Source organism: Herpailurus yagouaroundi, unplaced genomic scaffold (assembly GCF_014898765.1).
Source record: "Herpailurus yagouaroundi ecotype Mexico unplaced genomic scaffold, PumYag 159, whole genome shotgun sequence".
NCBI lineage: Eukaryota > Metazoa > Chordata > Mammalia > Carnivora > Felidae > Herpailurus > Herpailurus yagouaroundi.
Window position 1 is genome coordinate 22,048,696 of NW_024412400.1, and position 22,395 is coordinate 22,071,090.

Sequence of the window (22,395 nt, forward strand, 5' to 3'; positions counted from 1 at the left end):
TTCTTTTCTTTTCTTTTCTTTTCTTTTCTTTTCTTTTCTTTTCTTTTATAAAAGCCATTGTCAGAAATAGGATATTGCTTTGCCAGTGTGCTGCTGATTTGTAGCTAGTGTGGTGAGAGCAGATGAAGAATACAGACATTTTCAGTGGCACTGGTCACGTACAGGACAGAGTATAGCAGTAAAGCCAGATGCCCAGAGAGAACGTTCAACTAAGTTTCAATGCAGCCACAGTTCGGTCCTCAGAGGACGTTCTGAACAGCCAAGAAAGTGATGGAGTAAGTTTACAGAGAGACACCATTCCACAGCACGGAGAATATACCAGAGTGCCAGGCCATATATATATATGTGTGTGTGTATATATACACACATACATATGGCTTTCCTTCCAGGAAACAGGCCTTCTGAATCTCAAAGTGCACTGGAGTGATTGCACACAAAGGGGAAGCTCTGGTTATTCTGAAGACATTTGAGTATCTTGCAAAACTTCAGAGCCATCATTACGAATGTCATTTATCACAGCTGCATAGATGTGCAGACATGCCAATTAAGTAGATGATTACACTCTTCTTTCCCCCCAGAGAACACACTGCAATTACAGTAAAAAAAAAAAAAAAAAAAAAAAAAAAGGAGAAGGCAGCCTGCTTCTGACAGCTTTGGGTAACACTAAAGAGGACAATGCAGTTCAACCGGGTTACAACCTCAGCCACACAAATAAATGTGGAACTCCCCGAGAGTCAGACACAACCTCTGCCTTCTCCATCCTGTGCTAAGACATAAAATGCGCTAGAAGCTGAACACACCAGGGAGGCATTCCAGGAGGGCAAAGATTAAGGGGAGTTTTCACAAAGAGGAATCCTCTCTGGAAGACCCTCCAGCAAAGAACTCAGCTGATCCTGCTGAATTGCTTTGGTGTCCTCCTGCCTGAAGGAGGAAACTGCTCTTCACTCACTCCTCCCACAAGAGTCTATCTGCCGGCACATTCACAGCACATGCTAGAAAGCCTGGCTGGAGGTCTGGCTGGCTCTTCATGGGGTGTAGTAGTTGAGGAATTTCACAGACTGGGCATGAAACCCAATTCCATCACTTAGGAGCTCTGGTTGTGGGCAACTTGGTGCTCCTCTCTGAGCTTCTATTTCTCATCTATATAAAGGGGATAATAATACCAACTTCTCCGGGCTTGAGCTAATTCACTATGAAGCAGACTTCACAGGCAAGGACTTAATGGAAGTCTGTTATTATGATTGTGGCAAACAGCCTCTGACCACCACACTCACTGGAGACAGAAGACTTACAGAAAAAAAGTGGGGTTAGGACAGCACGAGGTAAGTGCTACGTGACACAGCGGTTCTCAAATACGGCTGTACATCAGAATCACCTGGGGAGCTTTTAAAATTCTCAATGTCCAGGCTAGACCAATTACATCACTCTTTTGGGAGAAGCCTCAGAAATCAATATTATTTTCAATCACAAGTGAGGCCACCACACAGCCAAGCTAGAAAACCGAAGATAAGATATATTCAAGGTTCTGTGAAAGTTTGGAAGAAAAGAGATACAGTCCTTGCTGGAAGGCATGGGAGGAGCAAGGAGAGGGTTTGTGGGAGAGATGTTATTTGAAAACCAGATGAGAGGGGCGCCTGGGTGGCGCAGTCGGTTAAGCGTCCGGCTTCAGCCAGGTCACGATCTCGCGGTCCGTGAGTTCGAGCCCCGCGTCGGGCTCTGGGCTGATGGCTCAGAGCCTGGAGCCTGCTTCCGATTCTGTGTCTCCCTCTCTCTCTGCCCCTCCCCCGTTCATGCTCTGTCTCTCTCTGTCCCAAAAATAAATAAACGTTGAAAAAATTTTAAAAAAAGAAAACCAGATGAGATAAAGACAAAGTGAACAGCACAGGGACAGAGAGAGCAATACAGAGGACATGCCCAGTCACTACAGAGGATATGTCCGTAAATGCTAGAAACTGGGGTCTCTAAAAACAAGAATTCAAACAAAAAGGATTTGATCCAAACCAAAATACCTCATTCCCTAAGTACTCTGCTTTGTAGGGATTTAATTATATTTACATCCAAACTTAGGCGCTAGATAAGAAAAACATTATTAATCACCTTCTCAAATGCATTATGCTGAGTGAAAGAAGTCAGACTCAGAAAATGGTGTACCATATGATTCCATTCATATGACATTCTAGAAAAAGCAAACTCCGGGAACAAAAAACAAATCAGTGGTTGCCAAGGCTGGTGGTGGGGCAATGAACGAACTACAGAGGGTTGCAAGGGAATTTTCCGGGGTGAAGCAACTATTCTGTATTTTAATGGTACTGGTGGTTATTTAACTGCATGTGTTTGTCAAAATTCACAGAACCGTACAGTAAAGAAGGTGACTTTTACCATTTGCAAAAAAGATTTTTTTTTGCTAGAGGCAAAAATACTATACACTGAGCTAGATGTACTAAAAACTCTAATATGGAAATTCTGCATTCTGCTTTCCCCACGGCCACATAGGAATGACTGCTTTGGCATCTCTTGCCAAACTTCTCCGAGTCTTCCTGGCGTCAAAGGCAGCAGTTCAGAGCCTCTCTCTGGGATCAGTGGGACTCTAGAAGTCACACGCCTTCTTCCGTCACAAAATACTAGCTGCTGCCACCCAAAGCAACGGCAAGGATGCTCTGGCCCCACTAGGAAGAACTTCACGACCTGAGACTCAAGATGGCTCTCCTCCACTCACCACCCTACCTTTATCCGTGACAGTAACTTGCTGCACGAAACTGACATCACAGATTCCGAAACCAGACCAAGGCTTGATTCCTGGGCATATCTGGCCACTACTGACCAACACTTTAAGTGTCTTTTTAAAAAGCCAGCATTTGGGGCGCCTGGGTGGCGCAGTCGGTTAAGCGTCCGACTTCAGCCAGGTCACGATCTCACGGTCCGTGAGTTCGAGCCCCGCGTCAGGCTCTGGGCTGATGGCTCAGAGCCTGGAGCCTGTTTCCGATTCTGTGTCTCCCTCTCTCTCTGCCCCTCCCCCGTTCATGCTCTGTCTCTCTCTGTCCCAAAAATAAATAAAACGTTGAAAAAAAAAAAAAAAGCCAGCATTTGACTACAGAGCTGAGCTGTACGGCATTTTACACCTCCTAATGTGCAAGCTAAGCAAACTCAATAGCACAAGGAGGGGTTGTTTTAACTGATTTGCACCTGCTCTCTTCATTAACCGAGATGCACATGTAAGATTTGCCAAGGTGTTACTTTTTGGCCGGCTCTGTTCTTCGATTTTTTGACAAAAAAAACCCACAAATAAATGCAGAGTGAGCTGTGACTAACACATTCTGGTTGTTCTCTGATTTATGCAAAAAGAAATTTACCTGTTTGGATTCCTAGCTGGCTGGTTCTAGAAGAGGCTGAGAGAAAATCCTGATCCCAGATAGGAGAGTTTTGACTATAAACTTCTTCTTCTAACATGGATAGAAACCTAGACACAAGAGTGAAAGCAATAATAAGATCAAAATATATTACTAATATATTACTAGAAGGATGAAAACCCTAACCATTTATGGCAAGCACCCCAACATCAGCCTCTCACCTTCAACTCAGAAATATGATCGCGAATTATGACTCAAATGATGATCTGTGGGTGGGCCTGGTATATTCAAATAAAGAAATGCATTTCCACAAATTTATTCTCTTTTGATTCTGCACAGATTGACATAACATAGAATGCACAGAGCATACATCAGTAGGAATGCATTCCACTGAGCATTCCTCAGTAAGCCCCAGAGCAAGATTCCCACCATCTATGTAGCTGTCATTGTTCACCGCAAAACTAATATTTATCGAATGCTTGCCATGTGCCTGCACTGTTCTATGAACGTATTGAATCCTCATACCAACCCAGTGAGTTACATATTTTATTTTTATTATCACACGCCTACTCTTACTACATGACAGACATTGTTCTACGTGGTTGATGTATTATTAACTCAGGTGCTCTCCTAACAAACCTATGAAATGGAACCCATTATTATACTCGTTTTACAGAAGAAAAATTTCAAGCAAAGAGATTAAATAACTGGTACAAAGTTCCACAACTAATAAACTGCAGGGCTAGGATTAGAATAAATGATTGAGGGGCACCTTGCTGGCTCAGTCAGAAGAGCATATGACTCTTGATCTAGGGGTTGTGAGTTCAAGCCCCACGTTAGGCACAGAGATTACTTAACAAAAATAAATAGTTAATTAAAAAAAAAATTTTTTTTTAAAAGAACCAGGGTGCCTAGGTGGTTCAGTCAGTTAAGCATCTGACTTCGGCTCAGGTCATGCTCTTGTGGTTCATGAGTTCAAGCCCCACGTTGGGCTCTGACAATGTGCTGACAGCTTGGAGCCTGAAGCCCACTTCGGATTCTGTGTCTCCCTCTCTCTCTGCCCCTCCCCTGCTCGCACTCTGTCTCTCTCTTTCTCAAAAATAAGCAAACATTTTTAAAAAAGAACCAGTGACTACTATGTTATACTTCCGGTCATATTATAAACCAAATGGATGAGACCTTGTTAGAAATACGGATAACCGAGCCCTACCTGGGCTTACTGAATTGAAGTCCATGAGAACAGGCCTGGGTAACCACATTTTGATAAGTACCTTAGACTTCTGTACACCAAAATTGAAGAACTATGATTTAACTACACACACAGATCTATACATCTGGTACTGAAGTACCTTCCTACAAGCCTCTTCTTGAGGCACACTAATTCTAGCGGAAGGATACAGAAAAGAGACTAAGAGCCTGGGCTCGAGAATCCATTTGCCAAGCTCAACACTTAATTTCTGTGACCCTTGGGACACATTCTTAGTTTTCTCTTCCTCAGCTTCCTCTTCCATAAAACAGAAATATCAACAGTAATTCCTGTGCAGGGTAGTCGTGAGGGATACGCTGAGGTGCAGGCGCGAAATGGTGCCTGACCCCTAGTAAATGCTCCACTCATTCGTTCAACAAACACTGACCGAGTGTCTACCCAGCGCCAGATACTGTGTCAGATGCTGTTAGGACAGAGTGAACAGAACCACCACCTTGCCCTCCCGAAGTTCACACGGCAATCGTGTAACAAAGGTTGAATATGAAGAGTCCGCTCTCCTGTCTCTGAAATTCTGAAATCCACAAGCTCTTTAAAAAAAGATCTTCCTGGGGCGCCTGGGTGGCGCAGTCGGTTAAGCGTCCGACTTCAGCCAGGTCACGATCTCGCGGTCCGTGAGTTCGAGCCCCGCGTTGGGCTCTGGGCTGATGGCTCAGAGCCTGGAGCCTGCTTCCGATTCTGTGACTCCCTCTCTCTCTGCCCCTCCCCCCTTCATGCTCTGTCTCTCTCTGTCCCAAAAATAAATAAACGTTGAAAAAAAAAATTTAAAAAAAAAAAAAAAAAAAATAAAATAAAATAAAAAAAAAAAAAAGATCTTCCTTGGGGCGCCTGGGTGGCGCAGTCAGTTAAGCGTCCGACTTCAGCCAGGTCATGATCTCGCGGTCCGGGAGTTCGAGCCCCGCGTCGGGCTCTGGGCGGATGGCTCAGAGCCTGGAGCCGGTTTCTGATTCTGTGTCTCCCTCTCTCTCTGCCCCTCCCCCGTTCATGCTCTGTCTCTCTCTGTCCCAAAAATAAATAAATGTTGAAAAAAAAAAAATTAAAAGATCTTCCAGGGGTGCCGGGGTGGCCCAGTCGGTTAAGCCTCTGACTTCAGCTCAGGCCATGATTTCACAGTTCGTGAGTTGTCGCCCCCCCCCCCCCCTCTGTCTCTGTACTGAGCTTCAGATCCTCTCTCTCCCTCTCTCTCTGCCCCTCCCCTGCTCACTCTCACTCTCACAAATAAATAAACATTAAAAAAAAAAAAAAAGATCTTCCATAACCCATCTGGCAACAATCTGACCCAAACAAACATAAAACTATTTATAATTTTTATAATTATAAATGGATTTGATTTAGGGGGATTGCCTGCATCCCTAAAGCCATGATATATAGTATGCGTTATTTTTAATTTTTTTTTGTTTATTTATTTTTGAGAGGGAGAGGGGCGGGGAAGGGTTAGAGGGGGTTGGGGACACAGAATCCGAAGCAGGCTCCAGGCTCTGAGCTGTCAGCACAGAGCCTGAAGTGGGGGCTCAAACTCATGAACGATGAGATCATGACCTGAGCCGAAGTTGGACACTTAACCGAATGAGTCACCCAGGTGCCCTAATAATATACATGTTATATATTACCTTTACAAAATATTGTAAATTTGAACTGTGAAACATTAGTATCAAGGTTTTGGATAACTGATCAAGGATCTATATCATCCTCCTCATCACCATCACTAAAAGTACCACTATTCTCATTTATCAATGACTGCAAAATTCTAAATGGTTTCAGGGATGGGAGAAGCTTGTTTTGCATAAGTGAAAACAGATGGGGAAAGGTCCTAAGGGGTCTTTTTACTTGCTGCTCGGGTTAAATCTCAGATTTAAAAACAAACCACTTGAATGAACACCTACCTGCACTCGATAGTTTAAATTCATGGTTTCTAGAAACTGCATGAGTCACTTCTACTTCCTAAGCAAGCCACCATTATCTTACGTTTTAAAACATTTTAGTGTGTTTCTTGCCAATTATGGAAAGGCTGACAGCAACACATTCTGAGATCATTTTGATCTTGCTGATGAGAAAGAAGGTGCTTGAGGTCTTTTCCTCTTTTCCTACCTTACACAGCCCTCAAGATTTTCCCAACTGCCCTTCATCACAGAAGTAAATTTCCTTTCCTTTTCTAGGCTCTTTCTGTATCAGTAATTACATGGTCAGAACACTCTTCACAAAGCCCTCCAAAGACTCATCAAGGAATAATGCCATTAATAATTTAGGAAAAATAATTTTATATGCACATGTATGTGTGTTTTATGTATATACGTAAATACATTTATTTCATTGTAATAAAGAACAGCCTCAGAAATGTCATGAGAAAGTGCTTGCTTTATGTATATATATATATAAACACACACACACACACACACACACACACAATATAAAATTGTATATAGAATAAAAGAACACACTACCTGGAGAAATAGAGAAATATCTAAAAACACTAAAAGTAGTTCAGAGTGGTAGGGCTATGGGGGAGTCATTTGCTTCTTTGTTATCTCTTAATCAAATTTTCGTATTTTCATCAGCAGGTGCATTTATCACTTGTAGAATGAAATACAGACACTAAACATTTTTAATTTTTTTTTCAACGTTTTTTATTTTATTTTTGGGACAGAGAGAGACAGAGCATGAACAGGGGAGGGGCAGAGAGAGAGGGAGACACAGAATCGGAAACAGGCTCCAGGCTCCGAGCCATCAGCCCAGAGCCCGACGCGGGGCTCGAACTCACGGACCGCGAGATCGTGACCTGGCTGAAGTCGGACGCTTAGCCGACTGCGCCACCCAGGCGCCCCGACACTAAACATTTTTTAAACAACCCTGTAAGTAGGTGGATGGGAGGAGAGGCACGAGTTAAAGCCAAGTGGAAGAAAGGGCACATAGGAGGAGGACAACAAGGACGTAAGCCCCGCAAGTACATGTGAGAGCCACAGCCACCCCGCACAATGGCATGAAGCCAGTCACAGCTCTCAGTCTGAGACAGTGCCCAGGACCCACACAGCACCTCAAGCTTCAATATATATGATTCAGCTGCCAAGGCTGTGGGGATAAATCCCTATTGGGCCCAATGTTGTTATATTCAATGACAAGGGATTTCAAAGGAGAAGTGGGTGGTAGTTTTACCCTACCATTAGTAATAGAGAAGGGAAAAAAAAAAAAAAAAGCAGCACTGATTTTTTAACTCAGTAGCAGAAGCACGCCAGAACTATGGGATGAAGGAACGTAACACGTTATAATTAGCAAATATCTCCAAGAAGCAAGATGACTTTGCTATGGGGGAAAAATTGTTACTATGTTAGGTGATTAAAATTTCTCTTTAAGTACTGCAAAAGGTGGGGTAGGGGGAGGGTCCTCTTTGTTCCTTGGCTTGGAGACAGAGAATGACAACTGTAATCTGAAAGTGTAAAATGCTGCTTATGTGGCAAATGTAATAGAGAAATAAGAAAATTGCTTTAAATCCCTAAGGAAAGCTAAAAGGCAGCCACCGAATACACGAGTGTGCCCAGAGATCATAAGCCATTTAGGGGTAAACACCCAAACTCCAATTTCAGTGGTGCTGAACCTTCTTTCCCGGAGAACGCCGAAGTGTTCGTGTCATGCCTGTCTCAGGTACCAGCTGCTTAATAATACATTGAAAATCAGGAAGCTAGGATTTATGTACAAACATTGGGCATTCAGCTAAAGCTCATCAGAATTACCCATGATGCCCTCTACCCACGGCTCAAGATTTGTGTTACACTGCCAAGGAATTTTCAGTCAATTTCTATCAAAAAACCATTTTTGTGGTTGTTTTAGACCTAACATTCTTTAAAATTAAAGTTATGTTGGGGCGCCTGAGTGGCTCAGTCAGTTGAGCATCTGACTTCAGCTCAGGTCATGATCTCATGGTTTGTGGGTTGGAGCCCTGTGTAGGTCTCTGTGCTGACAGCTCAGAGCCTGGAGCCTGCTTCGGATTCTGTGTCTCCCTCTCTCTCCCCCCCCCCCCCCCCCACTCGTGCTCTGTCTCTCACACTCTCTCTCAAAAATAAACATTAAAAAACAATTTTTTTTAATTAAAGCTATCTTTCCTGAGAAACAAACTGGGCAATACAATAATTGTAACTTAATAAAAATCTAGTTTCCCTGCTAAAACAGGGTATTATCAGTCTTTGGTTAAAGAATACCTCGTTTCTTCATCTCTTCTCTACATGAGCAGTTCTTAATGGGCGGGGGAAGACAGACTCTATCATACCTAGAAAGTCCTTTCAAATTATACCTTCGACTTCCCCCACACCAAAGTGCTGCTCTGGGCAGAATGATGCCCCAGAATGAACCGTCTCACTCATGTCTTGCTGTCACTGCTCCATGACAAGTTGGCCACTGCATCCTCAGCCCCTCTCATGAGCAGTCAGCCTTTTAGCTTCAATTTTTGGTTCTTAGCACCGAAAATGCACTTCCAATGTCAATGTTACAGCGCTGCAACTCCCTATTCCTTTGACACACTTCTTTCATTTGAAAAATATGTAAGTGATTATTTATATGTTGGAAGCTCTGGCAGGTACAGAAAGCAAGGTGCATAGGAGTCAGGCATATTCTCTAAAAAACTGAGTAGAGGGGCACCTGGGTGGCTCAGTTGGTTAAGCGTCTGACTTCAGCTGAGGTCATGATCTTGCGGTTCGTGGGTTCGAGGCCCACGTCAGGCTCTGTGCTGACAGCTTGCAACCTGCTTCAGATTCTGTGTCTCCCTCTCTCTCTGCCCCTCCCCTGCTCTCTCTCTCTGTCTCTCTCAAAAATAAACATTAAAAAAATTTTTTTAATGAAGAAAAAGAAACTGAGTAGAGAGGTACAAAGATCATTTTAAAGGAAGCCTCTCTACTCCTTTCCAGCCCACTGGTGGGGTCTAGTTTAGAGTGAGGGGGCAGGCCGACTGTGGCTGAGGCAGGAGTGATTCACCAGGTCTTAGAAAGGGTTAGAGATCTGGGATGGAAAAACACCCAGCAAACTAAAGTTGTCCTGCACCACTTCTGAGTAGATGGAAACTGCTTCTACCACTCTCCCCCATGGTCCCCTAGCTTCCTGGCAGCTTCCCCATCCCGAGACCCAGACACAATGACTCGGGTGGGATGAGCTGGGGCTCAGGGAGCTACAAGTGCCAGCAACACAGATTGCAGCTAATAACAGATGCATCCCAAGACGACTCACAAAGGGAGGTGAGAAGGAGAGGGTCCCTTCTGCCTCCTCCCTGGGACGCTTTTGCTATCATTCCTGACCTCGTGGCTGATACAGGCTTTGGAACGTGTGCATCGATCTCAAGCTCCAGGATCAAAGACCTGCAGGAGTGCTCTCTTACTTTGGGAAGTGGGTGAGGATTAGAGTTCGTTTCTCAAGTGGCAGTTTGTCTTTTTCCTGCCTCGCCTGCTCCAGGAGTTGTCGTCTCATAACTGTGAAGACTGAGCGCAGCAGGGTTCTCCCAAACACCTGGGTGGTTTCATACCGAGGTAGACTGTCACAGAACTGGGGCACGTTGCAGTAACACAGCCACCTGTGGTCAGAGAAGACAAGCACCATCAATATCCCTTCAACATCCCAGATGATCTGAAATATCCAAGCATGGTGACTCTCACACCACTAACCACAGGGGAAGAAACTAGGTCAGTATCACTGCCAGCTAATGGAACTTGAAGTCAGAGTCGCTCGCCCCAATATAAGCAGTTGGGTCCAGTTCCAGGACAACCATTCTATTCTGCAACATCGCTTGGTGAGTCCTGTAGTCAGACACACCTGGGGTCAAATCCTTGCTTTGCCACTTAACGGGCTGCTTGACTTGGAGAATTTAATTATGTTTTTAAGTCTCCATTTCCTCATCTGTAGAATGGGGACAGCAATAATACCTACTTTGTTGGGTGATCACGAGCATTATATGAGATACCATATGGAAAGTGCACAGTGCAACTTGAGTTTCTGGTACGTAAATGGTAATTTAAATAAAAAGAAGAAATTAAGAAGAGGAAGCTGAAGAAGTCCCATTTGTGAAAGATGAGAATTCCACCATCTAGTTCTCTGAGTAAAATTTAAAATGCCTACACAGCACTCACATACCCCCAAAGCCTTGGTGGGAAGATAAAGATCTTCAAGACTATTCAAAACTCAGTCAAAACACAGGAAGTAATGAGCTCCCACCATCTGTCGCTAAGGTGCATTTTCAATGACTCAGTCTCAAACTTGAAAATGCACTTTGGCATTGCAAAAGCTGGATGTGTGCCCAGGCCCAGAGGGAAACCAGGGGCTTTCTTGAGATCAGACCACAGTTCTGGGGTACACTGGCTGTGTAGGGCATACAATGTGGAAAGCTCACTCACCCAAGAGAAGCTAGAGAATGCAAGTTTATTCAACACCAGCCCTCTTTCTTTACAGTCTCCCAGGATGCAAGGTCTCAGATTCCCAGGACCCAGCAACACAAATGTACAGTGGGGGTCAGGGGGTGGCACCAGACCAGGGGTCAGAAGCTTCATTGCGCAGATCTTCATTCCTTGGTAGCAGATCCAAATATCTCTTTCCAGGGCAGGACCTGCTTTCCAAAAATTAACATCCCTCCTCTCTGTGTGCCTTCCTGATCTCCTTTAAAGTGGGAGGGAAGGCTGGCTCTACTGAGCCCAAACTGGTACTGGGAAGCTCCCAATGAACTTTCAAACCCTTAATAAAGAGTGGAATAATAGTGGTTACCTAACTTTTGTTGGTTTTTTTATCTCACTCTGTATGACTTCATACTTCCCCTGTGCGTGGTGGTGATGGCAGTGGTTCATCTTTGGGAAAGAAAACTTCGTTACTGTTAGTTCATCTGCCTAAATTTAAACCTGACCTTAAAATCCTGCTACCATGTCTTCTCTTCTCTCGGCTTTTCTGTCTTAATTAACACCCAAATGTCACTTTGTTGGTTACATGGGCCTCTTACGTGTTGATCTTGTCAAATCACAAACAGTGACCTCGGTAGCAGAAAGGCCAGGAAGCGCATTTATGTTGTGCTTCCTAAGGCACTGCACACAGAACTGTATCACCTTCAAGGCTAGTCTTTGCTGGGTATTAGTCCATGGCCACTTAATGACGTTCTAAGATATTCAGGGCTGAAGGGAGGCCAGCCACCAAGTGGCTAATCACGAAACGACAAATGTTAAGAGTTAAACAGTTTACAGACCTTAATAATCAGAAATTCGGTTTCATGAGACTTAGACCATCACAAGACTATCAGTAAGACTTAATATTAAAAATATGTCCAATTTTCTGCAATGGAAGACAGAAGACTCTCAGAATTTAGACCAGTACTGTCCAAAATAGCGGTTTATACTGATACTGTGCAGATACAGTAGCCATTGGCCACACGTAAGTACTGAACACCTGAAATGTGGCTAGGACAACTGAGAAGCTTAATTTGTAATGTCATTTAATCAATTTAAAATTTACTTTTAGTGTGAAATATTTTTCCATGAAATATAACTTTATTGCTTTGGTAGGACTCCACTGAGCTTTAACCATTTTAAATTGAGTGAATGAATTGAGATGTGCCGTAGGTATAGAATACACGTTGGATTTCAAAGACAGCACAAGAGAAGGTAAAAATATATCATTAATAATTTTTCACGTCGATTACACAGTGCAGTAATATTTATACATTAGGTAAAATAAAGCATTATTGAAATTAATGTCCTGTGCCTACTGTGCCTATTTACTCTTTAAAACGTTAACTACTGGAACATTTTAAATTACATTTGCAGCTCACATTATGTATCTATGGGAGGTGCTGATTTTGAGTCTACAGAGCATTTCCATCTGTGAAGGGGTCACAGATATCTGAGACTCTACTTAAAAATGATGTTATTTCTGCTACAGCAATGGTAGGTTTTAAATACCACCATAAAATCATGAAGTGTTATAAAGAAGGGCGTAACAGGCCATGCAATCTTCCCAGGGTAGGGGAAGGCAGCACAGACCATTATCGTCCAGTAAAATGTTTCAAGTAATGGACTTCCATCCATTTCTTCTAAGAAGCATTTTATAGACCACAGTTTATGCTTTTTAGCTTTGTTTTGTTTTTGCTTCCAAGATTAATATTATTTTATAAATCTGTCAAGTGCACAGCATGATAAGAGAGAGTCTGAGTCAACGTGTGGTGTTTTAGTGCTGTTTTAACAAATGACATCGTCATCGCGCATAGTGGGATGAAAAGAAGAAATGGGAATTTGTGTGCATCTCTGCATACACACTCCTTCAAACACTTAACTGTAAGAAAAGATTTTACCTAAATGACTGGTGTCAGGTCATCTAAGAAGTAATGACAGGGATACGGTCCATTCATTTTTGCATGCGTAATAAGAATGGCATGTGTGGGGGCGCCTGGGTGGCGCAGTTGGTTAAGCGTCCGACTTCAGCCAGGTCACGATCTCGCGGTCCGTGAGTTCGAGCCCCGCGTCAGGCTCTGGACTGATGGCTCAGAGCCTGGAGCCTGTTTCCGATTCTGTGTCTCCCTCTCTCTCTGCCCCTCCCCCGTTCATGCTCTGTCTCTCTCTGTCCCAAAAATAAATAAACGTTGAAAAAAAAATTAAAAAAAAAAAAAAGAATGGCATGTGTGTGCAATTTACTGGTAGTTCAAATAACTCTCTCAGATTTTTGACACCATTACAATGCTTTGCAACCACCTTGCTTTCTTCAAAATGTGAACAGAACTATGGAACTTGAACACAGAAGACCACGCCGCCCTACTTACTGGCGTGAAAATCCTAAGGTTTGTAGGAATCCTGTGATCTCTCCTAGTGCACCTGAACTAAAGGCTAGGGTCTCCTCTCACCTCATCCACTTTCTCTCCATGCCTCCCGATACTGTCCTAGATGTACATGCCTGATGATGAACGCTCAGTAACACACAACAATGGTTACGTAAAAAAATCAACTTAGTTATATCAAACTTGCTGTGTATTCCTACAAAACATCTCCCCATATGTGAAATTTGAGAAACACAACAAATGAACATAAGGGAAGGGAAGGAAAAATAAGATAAAAACTGAGAGGGAGGCAAACCATAAGAGACTCTAGATGATAGAGAACAAACTGGAGGGAGGTGGGTGGGAAGGATGGGCTAAATGAGTTACGGGCATTAAGGACAGCACTTGTTGGGATGAGCACTGGGTGTTATATGTAAGTGTTGAATCACTGGGGTCTATTCCTGAAGCCAAGACTACACTATATGTTAACTAACTTAAATTAAAAAAAAAAAAAAAAAACCTCCCCAATATGGGATGACCGTTATCAACTTTCAGACAGTCTGCACAACTTAGCATCTAAGACTAAATATTTGCCACTTCCAACAGCAGATTCTGTTTGTCATATGTATTTTAAGAAGTCACATTTCTCTGACACTTTATTTTCAGGTTATTTCTTCATGAAACCATATTAGTGCACCATCATGAAATTCAGGGAACTTCAAAATACTTGTTCAGAGTTTGTTTGTTTTTTTTTTTCCCTAAAACCACAGTGATTTCTGGGGGATATATATTGCTATTATTAAGTATATGTTAACATTACTGTGTCATATTTTCAATATATAAAAGTTTTGTTTCAGGAAGTTTTCTTTCATTTTCTTTCATTTTCAGGATCCAGTCTCTTCCACAGAGAATCCTGTATCACCCCACCTCCGTGCTGACGTACAAGCTCCAAGAAGTGTTCAACCGCTTTGCTCTGATTGCTACAAATGCTGTAAATTATATGTGGAACCAGCATGACAGGTCCTGAGGCTCACTTACACATCAAGATAAAGCCTGGTGGTGCCTGCAGCCTGTAATATTACCCATTTTCGAGAAGATTATATCAAGGAGACACCATGCTGTAGTGGCGTGTGGTTTATTAAAATCCTAAGTGGTCATGACAGTGAGGTTTTACTCTGAAAGAATTACTGATTCTCATAATTTTCACAGGTTGTTTCTCTCTACTTCCCTTTCTTCGTCAACATGGCGTGACAGTGGGCAAGCGGGGGAGGTGAGTGTTGTCTACCTTCGTTTCCTTATTTATTATTAACAGAGGCTCTTGGTCTACATTCCACCTAGAAATCAGCAGGTTTCAGAACTCATCAGGGTGTATTCATTCCAGACTCTCAGCAGGTTTCTTTTCACCATTGTCAGACTCCACTCTTCTGCCTTCAGCCCTTGGCTCAGGATACTGGGCTGGAAAGGAATCTGCGGCTATCTTTCTATTCCCTATGATGCTGGCTTCTTAAGTCGTATTCAAATAACTATCCTTCTATTCCCTATGATGTTGGCTTCTTAAGTCGTATTCAAATAACGACACTCTCATTAAGTTGTACGTGCTCTAGCTTAAGAGTCCCACGCTGGCAGTGGCTGAGTTTTAGAGAATAACGTGTGTGGGAGGAAAATGATGACTAGGCATCTCCCCAGTGCCTGTTCTGTGTGCCAGACGCTACACACAACACTCAGTGCTCATGAGGCTCGGACAGAGGAAGAAACTGAAGGTCAAGGAGGTGAAGTGACTGGTTTAAAGCACACAGAATTAGCGAGAAATGGAGCTAGGATTCATACCCACTGTTCATTTCAAAGCTCCATCTCTACCTTTACTACTCCTTAAGTATTATTTGTAAGTGCCACCCATTTCTGGGTAATTTCCAAGTGCTACATAGTATTTTTACAGTTTTCTAAAATACACTAATATCTCCATGCTGCTTCCCATTTAATTCTTCTTGATGAAACACTTTTTCCTCTGTTAGTAGTGGTAAATACTTTCAGGGGTCTGCCTTTGGCAAATATTCAGCTTTCCAATCGTTAACAGGCAGGTTTAAGACAAAGATAGATAAGACAGATGATACATAGATAGATAGATAGATAGATAGATAGATAGATAGATAGATTTTTTAAAGTAATCTTTATACCCAACATGGGACTCAAACTCATAAACCCAAGATCAAGAGTCACATGCTCTACTGACTGAGCCAGTCAGGTGTCCCTATATTTTTGGTAGACGTGTTTTCTCAACTCTTATTATAAATGACAGTTAAAACACTATAGGACATATTGTTCATGCAAAATTCTGAAATGAAGGTATAGAAATAAAGACATAATTTTTAAAAAATTGATGTTAAGCACCTAGGTGGCTCAGTTGGTTAGGCATCTGACTTTGGCTCAGGTCATGATCTCACGGTTCATGAACTCGGACCCCGTGTTGGGTGAGCTTGAGCCCCACTTCAGGTGAGCCCCACTTCTCTCTCTCTGACCCTCATGGGATTCTCTCTCTCTCCTTCTCTCTCTGCCCCTCCTCGCTCACTTGTGCCCTCTCTCAAAAAAAAAAAAAAAAAAAATTGGTGTCAAAGATATCTGTAATTCTCATAAAAGTCAATTAGTAAGAGGAAATACTTTATAACTCAAATTATATCTATTGTAAAAGAAGGGAGGACAGAGAAAAGGGGATATTACTCATGAATATCAGGTCAATGATCTGAGAGGAAAGCTTATCTCATTCCTACATGTCATCTGCTATTATAGAAAATAATCTAGGTAGAAGTGCTCTTTGCACTATCAAAAAACATTGCCTACTCTAAGTCAGGAATACCTCTTGAACCAGGCTTGATGTGTCTATAAAATATAAGGGAGTCAGGAGCCTCAGTAGGTAGAGCATACGACTCACCATCTCTAGGTCATGAGTTCGAGCCCCATGTTGGGTACAGAGATTACTTAAATAAATAAATAAACTATAAAAGGGGGAAAGTACAAAAAGGTAAATAAAATGGATAATTCAAGTCACTCTCTTACTTAAATGAAAATAAATGTAGTCATCCTGTTTTGTGTGGCCCATGTTTAAGATTTTTTTAAGTTAACTCTATTATTCTGCAATTCATAAACAATAAAAACAAATTCCCACATTAAGGAGAAAATGTGCAATCCAGGAACATTTGCACAGTCTGATGTCAACCAACAGGGAAACGGATGGGTTAATTATAGTACATCAACCCAACAGACTATAGTGTAACCAGTAAAATATTTGATATGATGTTAAGTAGGGAGACATAAAGGATGCAAATTCTATATATTTTTTCATTCTAACTAATATAAAATATTATCTAAAGGGCAAAGACCGGAAGACAACTTGTATAATGATATTAGTTCCATCATGGTTCTGGGACTAGGGTGATCATTCCTTCTTTATAAAAATTCTTTACCACTATTATACTCATGGTCATTGTTCTTTTGTTTTGTTTTTTGAAATGATTGAGGTTTCTATATAATAATTACGGAGTCACAGTATGGTTATCTAGATCACTGATGTTCAATAGAAATATAATGCAAGCCACATAACTGATTAAAAATTTTCCAGCAATCTGATTGAAAAGGTAAAAATAAACAGATGAAATTAACTTTAAAATATCTTCTTTAATTGAATATATCCAAAATATTATCATTTCAACATGTAATCAGTACTCATGAGGGGCGCTTGGGTGGCTCAGTCAGTTAAGCTTTGGACTCCTGATGTCAGCGCAGGTCGTGAGCTCACGGTTTGTGGATTAGAGCCCCGCAATGGGCTCTGCACTGTGGGCACAAGTCTGTTTGGAATTCTCTCTCTCCCTCTCTGCCCCTCCCCCGTGCACTCTCTCCTTCTGTCTCTCTCTCTCAAAATAAATGTAGTTTAAAAAAAAGTTCTCATGAAATATTTTACATTTTTTTTAATTTCCTATTTTTTGTATAATCCTAGAAATCTCAATGCTAGCCATATTTCAAGTGCTCAGTAGCTCCATGTAGCCATCAACTATCATACTGGATAGTATAGGACTAGGTGGTTTGGGTCTCTCACCCCCAAAAATATCGTGATATTAATAAAAAGCTACATTCTAGAAACATTCTCTCTGAATTGATGGATTACCACAGTAACTGGGCAACCCTCGGCTCACAGACACAGGCAGCAATTTTATGTCTGCAACAGGCTCTACAAGGGCCAAGGGAAAGGAACTGATCGTCTGATTGATTACCTTGTGTAGTTCTCTTTGTATCCAGAAATATCATCATTGGGAGATCTCAGTCTTCGTTGAGACGGTGCCTCCAGATGCCAATAGTTGATGCGGTTTAGGAACATTTTTGCCAACTCAACTATCGTTTGCCTTTCTTTGGCTGGCAGGTGACTAAACTTGTACTGCACAAAGTTATTCACACCCTTAAAAGGAGGGAAGGCCATTTATTCATATAGTTATGCGAGCATACTAATTCTGAACACCCACACAGCACCATTGACGGTTATTAGCAAGAGAACAGACACTTCTCTACTCACAAAGCCTCTTCCTTTTCCCTATTAGAAAACAGGAATGCCCGGAGGAAACTGCACCACAGATCACAGTGGATGAAAAGCGACAAGACAGAGAAGCTGTGAGTTGCTATTCTGTGCCTGCTGCAATCCTCAAGCATCACAGAAAATCAAACTCACAGACTGAAAAGGTCAAAACGTTTCAAATGATAAAATAGGACTATTTTGTAAACTAATTCTTCCTGCACTATCCACATAGATTATATACGATGAGGTCCTTGGATAAACATTATGTTTTTGCATTACCAAAATGTGAATCCAAAGGCCACCAGCACGTCTTCCATTGAACTAAACCAACAGAATTTAAACTCTTTACTATCACTTTTTTTGGCAAGCTTACCAAGGGGAAAAGAAATTCTTATTCAGAATTATGAGCTTTTAAAAGAATCTGTGGATTCATTTAATCTTTCTGCAGAACACTCCCATCTAATCTAATTTCAAATAAAAGAACAATGAATTCTTGTTTAACAGAGTTTGGAGACAAAATAAAATTTCTTCTACTGAAAACTGATAAAAATACATTTATTTGTACTAAGGACTCTGATGTCCTATCTTCTGTAATCATTCTCGTTAAGAAATTCAGTCAAGAGAATCTAAGATTTATTTAGCCAAACAATGATAGGCTAAAAAGTGACTCTGACGAGGAGTAGAACACCTCACAGAGAAAGTCTATCCATGTCAACAGATTCCCCAAGTAAACCAGTTTCTTTCCAGGAATCATAATGTAACAGAAAGTCAATTTCTGGATGCAAAATCTCATTTCCTATTTGTGCTTTTTGCTTGACTTACAATGTTTTTGACAATGCTCCTGAATTCCCTCACCTCAACAGGCTTTTTCAGATAGTGCCAAATAAAAGGACAAAGACTTAATTTTAAAACATCAACACCAAAACAGAGCACATTCCGTGTGTTCTTGTGAACTGCATGTTCTTAATTTTTTTCTTCCCCAAACACACAGTGAATTCTGAGTATACAGCAACCATAAAAGACAAAAGCTAGATCATGTATTAAATTAAATATTCACTTGTGATGCCAAAGGTCCAAAACAATTTCTCCATACTCATCTCTAAGCATCTCTAAGCTGGGTATAGAGGATGGAAGGAAGACGCATGTAAAAATGCAAAGAAGATCAGGTTTGTTCAGCCTTAGAGCAATAAAAAAGGGCTTCTCTCTCTTTTTTTTCTTTTTACCTGTTCAATACTAGGTTTTTCAAATGGGGGTTTCTTCTCCAAAGAGCCTTCAACCACAGGTTTTCCTCTTTGTAAAATAGACTTTCTCAAGAGCTGCAAAAAAAAAAATCATTAAGAAAAAGAAAATCAGTGTCTCTCTCACACACACACACACACACACACACAGACACATACATAGCCTCTGAAGGGAAGTAACCATATTCTAATTATCTTAACTACATGTAAATAAATCCTTAAATCAGTAAAAATGGGTGACTACCAGGTAACCCAAATTTGCCTTCACACCCATGACCAGAGCTATGAGAAACTAAGACCCCTTTCATGTTCTGTGCAGACTAGCACAGTAGCAGTAGCCACCGGACTCTCTCTCCGACTCATTTCCCTTCTCCCCACTATTTCCAGATTCCACTGACCCAGAGGCCTGGCGTGCAACACGCACATTTTGCACATGCCCACCTAGGCCAATGCAGGTGCACTCAAGAGGGTTTTATTTAACCCCCTGAAAGGCAGAGATCCATTCTGCACAAGTATGGCCAGGGGAGAGGGATGTCTGTAGCTCCCCTATGTCGTATGCATCATCTAGAGCCCAGGCCCTTGGGGAAGGAATTCTCTAAGACTCTCCATTGGCAACTTTCACTGCTGTGGTCTTTTCTCATTTCCTTTCCATCCATAGAATGCAGGCCAAGTGTTCTGGCATCTCAAGGCCCACAAAACAAAACACTGCTCTTAATCCTTGCCACTGGAATTTAAAGCCCTCAAAGAGCAAATATCAGAGAGAAAAGGGAACACAGAGTCACTAATCAAGACCTAATTTGAAAATAAATTTGGTATTGAAACCCTTGACTTTCAACCTTTGCTTGAATCTTTCATAACATTTACATGGGGCCAGTCATCACATGACCACACATTTAAGTTAAATCTTTCCCTCCTTTCTCCACTTACTGCCTCTTCAGTGGAAACAAAACACAGCAACCATTCTCCCAGGAGTTAGTGGAAACGGACAAATGGCCAAGGTTGAGGATCACCATGTGCTCCCCCTGGGCCATGTTTTGCAAGGGCCTCAGTTCCTCCTAGGGGTGCCAATACATTATTAGCATGGGACATTCACTGATCTTTTCAAGGAATTATGCCCATTTTTACAAAAATAAGTATGCAAAAATAAGTCACTATATCTGTTTCTAAGGACACGGAAAGCTTGATCATAAAATCTAAATACAAATAAATTCCCACTGCCTACTTTTTTTACCCAGTTAAAATAAGACCTCTTGGGAACTTGGTCCACTAGGGGTTTCAAAACGGAGATAAACTAACAGGTTGGGGAGTTGCTGAATCTCAGTTTCTTCATCTACAAAAGGACAGAGCTGGGATAAGTGGGCCCATGAAAGACATTTAACGCTAGCATCAAGCATTTGCATCCTTACTTTTGCCAGGCACTCTTCACAGTTCTTTATAGGTCTTATCTCCTGGAATGCGCATAACAACCTTTTGAGGCAGGTGCTGTTACTGTCTGTACTTTCCAGATAAGGACACAGGGAGAATGACCCGCCCAATGTCACATTTCCAATGTGATGGACCCAGGGTTCAAACCCAGACAGTGCACTTCCAGAGCCACATTAACAGGGTCGAGATACACCCAGCTTCACGAGGCAGCTTTTCACTGGGTTTATCTTCAACATCTAAGCCTGAGGTTTTTAAGATGTTACACACATGTGTAATACATTTCATTTTAATTTGATTATTGAGACATAAGACACAGGAACTGCCTTTCAAAAGGAAAGGCATGGGTGATTTATTACTTATTTGCCCAAAAAAGGACTCTGGGGGAAGTGGGGGAGAATGCTGAATAGTTGAGGTTTCGTTCCCATGGGCCAACATATTTGCACTGTTGAAGACGAGGGAGGTGAGAGAGAGGAAACGTACTTCAAAGCAGAGCAATGTTTTCTGGCCTATTTGGTTAGTTATAAAGGGAATCGAGAGGAGGCTGGCAGGATGGAAACCTTGACACCACCTTCACTTCCAGCCGGCGGTGGGGGCTGCCAGGGCACTTCGTTCCAAGACAAATAATAGCGGCAGTCATGCAGACGTTGTTTTTCTTCGACGAAGATCTTTTTCCAAAGAAGCTCTAAACAGCATGACCCTGCCAGGCTTCAATCTGGATGACTCAGGCCTCATAGCCATGTCAACAAGTTGTCACCTGGAGTAGCCTAGTGCCTGCTAATGGTAGTGGGGGATTCAGCTGTTTGTCCTCTTTCTGCCCACCCTGCTCCTCTCTCTCTCTCTCTCTCTCTCTCTCTCTCTCTCTCTCTCTCTCTGTCTCTCTGTCTCTCTCTCTCTCTGTTTCCTCTCCCTCACCTCCCATTTTTAGAACTAATATCCCCTAGGGGTGCCTGGGTGGCTCAGTTGGTTGAGTGTCCGACTTTGGCTCAGGTCATGATCTCATGGTCCATGAGTTAGAGCCTCACGTGGGGCTCTGGGCTGACAGCTCAGAGCCTGGAGCCTGCTTCAGATTCTGTGTCTCCCTCTCTCTCTGCCCCTCCCCCACTTGTGCTCTCTCTCTCTCTATCAAAAATAAATATTTTTAAAAATTAAAAAAAAAAGGATATCCCCAAAACCTAAAAATACAATTCTCCTATCTACCTATCTGTTTGTCTCCTATCTACCCCAAAGCCCCATTAGTACTCCCCCCCAAAAAAGACAAAAGTAAATAAATGAGAAGGGAAAATTATGTATCAAGTAAATTCACATTAAAAAAGGAAGTGTGGTGCCTGGGTGCCTCAGTTGGTTGGACATCCAACTTCAGCTCGGGTCATGATCTCGAGGTCAGTGGGTTCAGGCCCCACGTCGGGCTCTGTGCTGACGGTTCGGAGCCTGGGGCCTGCTTCTGATTCTGTGTCTCCCTCTCTCTCTGCTCCTCCCCTGCTCCCGCTCTGCCTGTCTGTCTCTCAAAAATAAATAAACGTTAAAAAAAAATTTTTTTTAAAAAGCTATGGGAATTGGGCACAAAATTTGCAATGAGATTCCTAGCAGCCAAAGCAAAAGAGGGAAGTCAGTGGAAAATTTTCCCATCCTTATCATATGAAATGAAGCACGGTGCTCATTAAAAGAGGCAAACCTTGGGGCGCCTGAGTGGCTCAGTCGGTTAAGTGTCTGACTCTTGATTTCGGCTTAGGTCGTGATCTCACAGTTCGTGAGACAGAATCCCACATCTGGCTCCATGCAGAGTGCAAAGCCTGCCTGGGATTCTC

The 22,395-nt window shown here is 42.2% G+C and overlaps 1 protein-coding gene across 1 annotated transcript in view; it reads right to left on the bottom strand.

The window, feature by feature from the left end:
- KAT2B (lysine acetyltransferase 2B) overlaps nt 1-22,395 on the bottom strand; it is a 106,068-nt gene that overhangs the window by 34,107 nt on the left and 49,566 nt on the right. Inside the window, exons 6-9 of the mRNA XM_040481112.1 lie at nt 19,151-19,243; nt 17,632-17,813; nt 9,968-10,159; nt 3,351-3,457 (exon numbers count right to left, since the gene is read on the bottom strand). Of these exons, the coding sequence (XP_040337046.1) occupies nt 3,351-3,457; nt 9,968-10,159; nt 17,632-17,813; nt 19,151-19,243 (574 nt within the window). The remainder of the gene's footprint in view (nt 1-3,350; nt 3,458-9,967; nt 10,160-17,631; nt 17,814-19,150; nt 19,244-22,395) is intronic.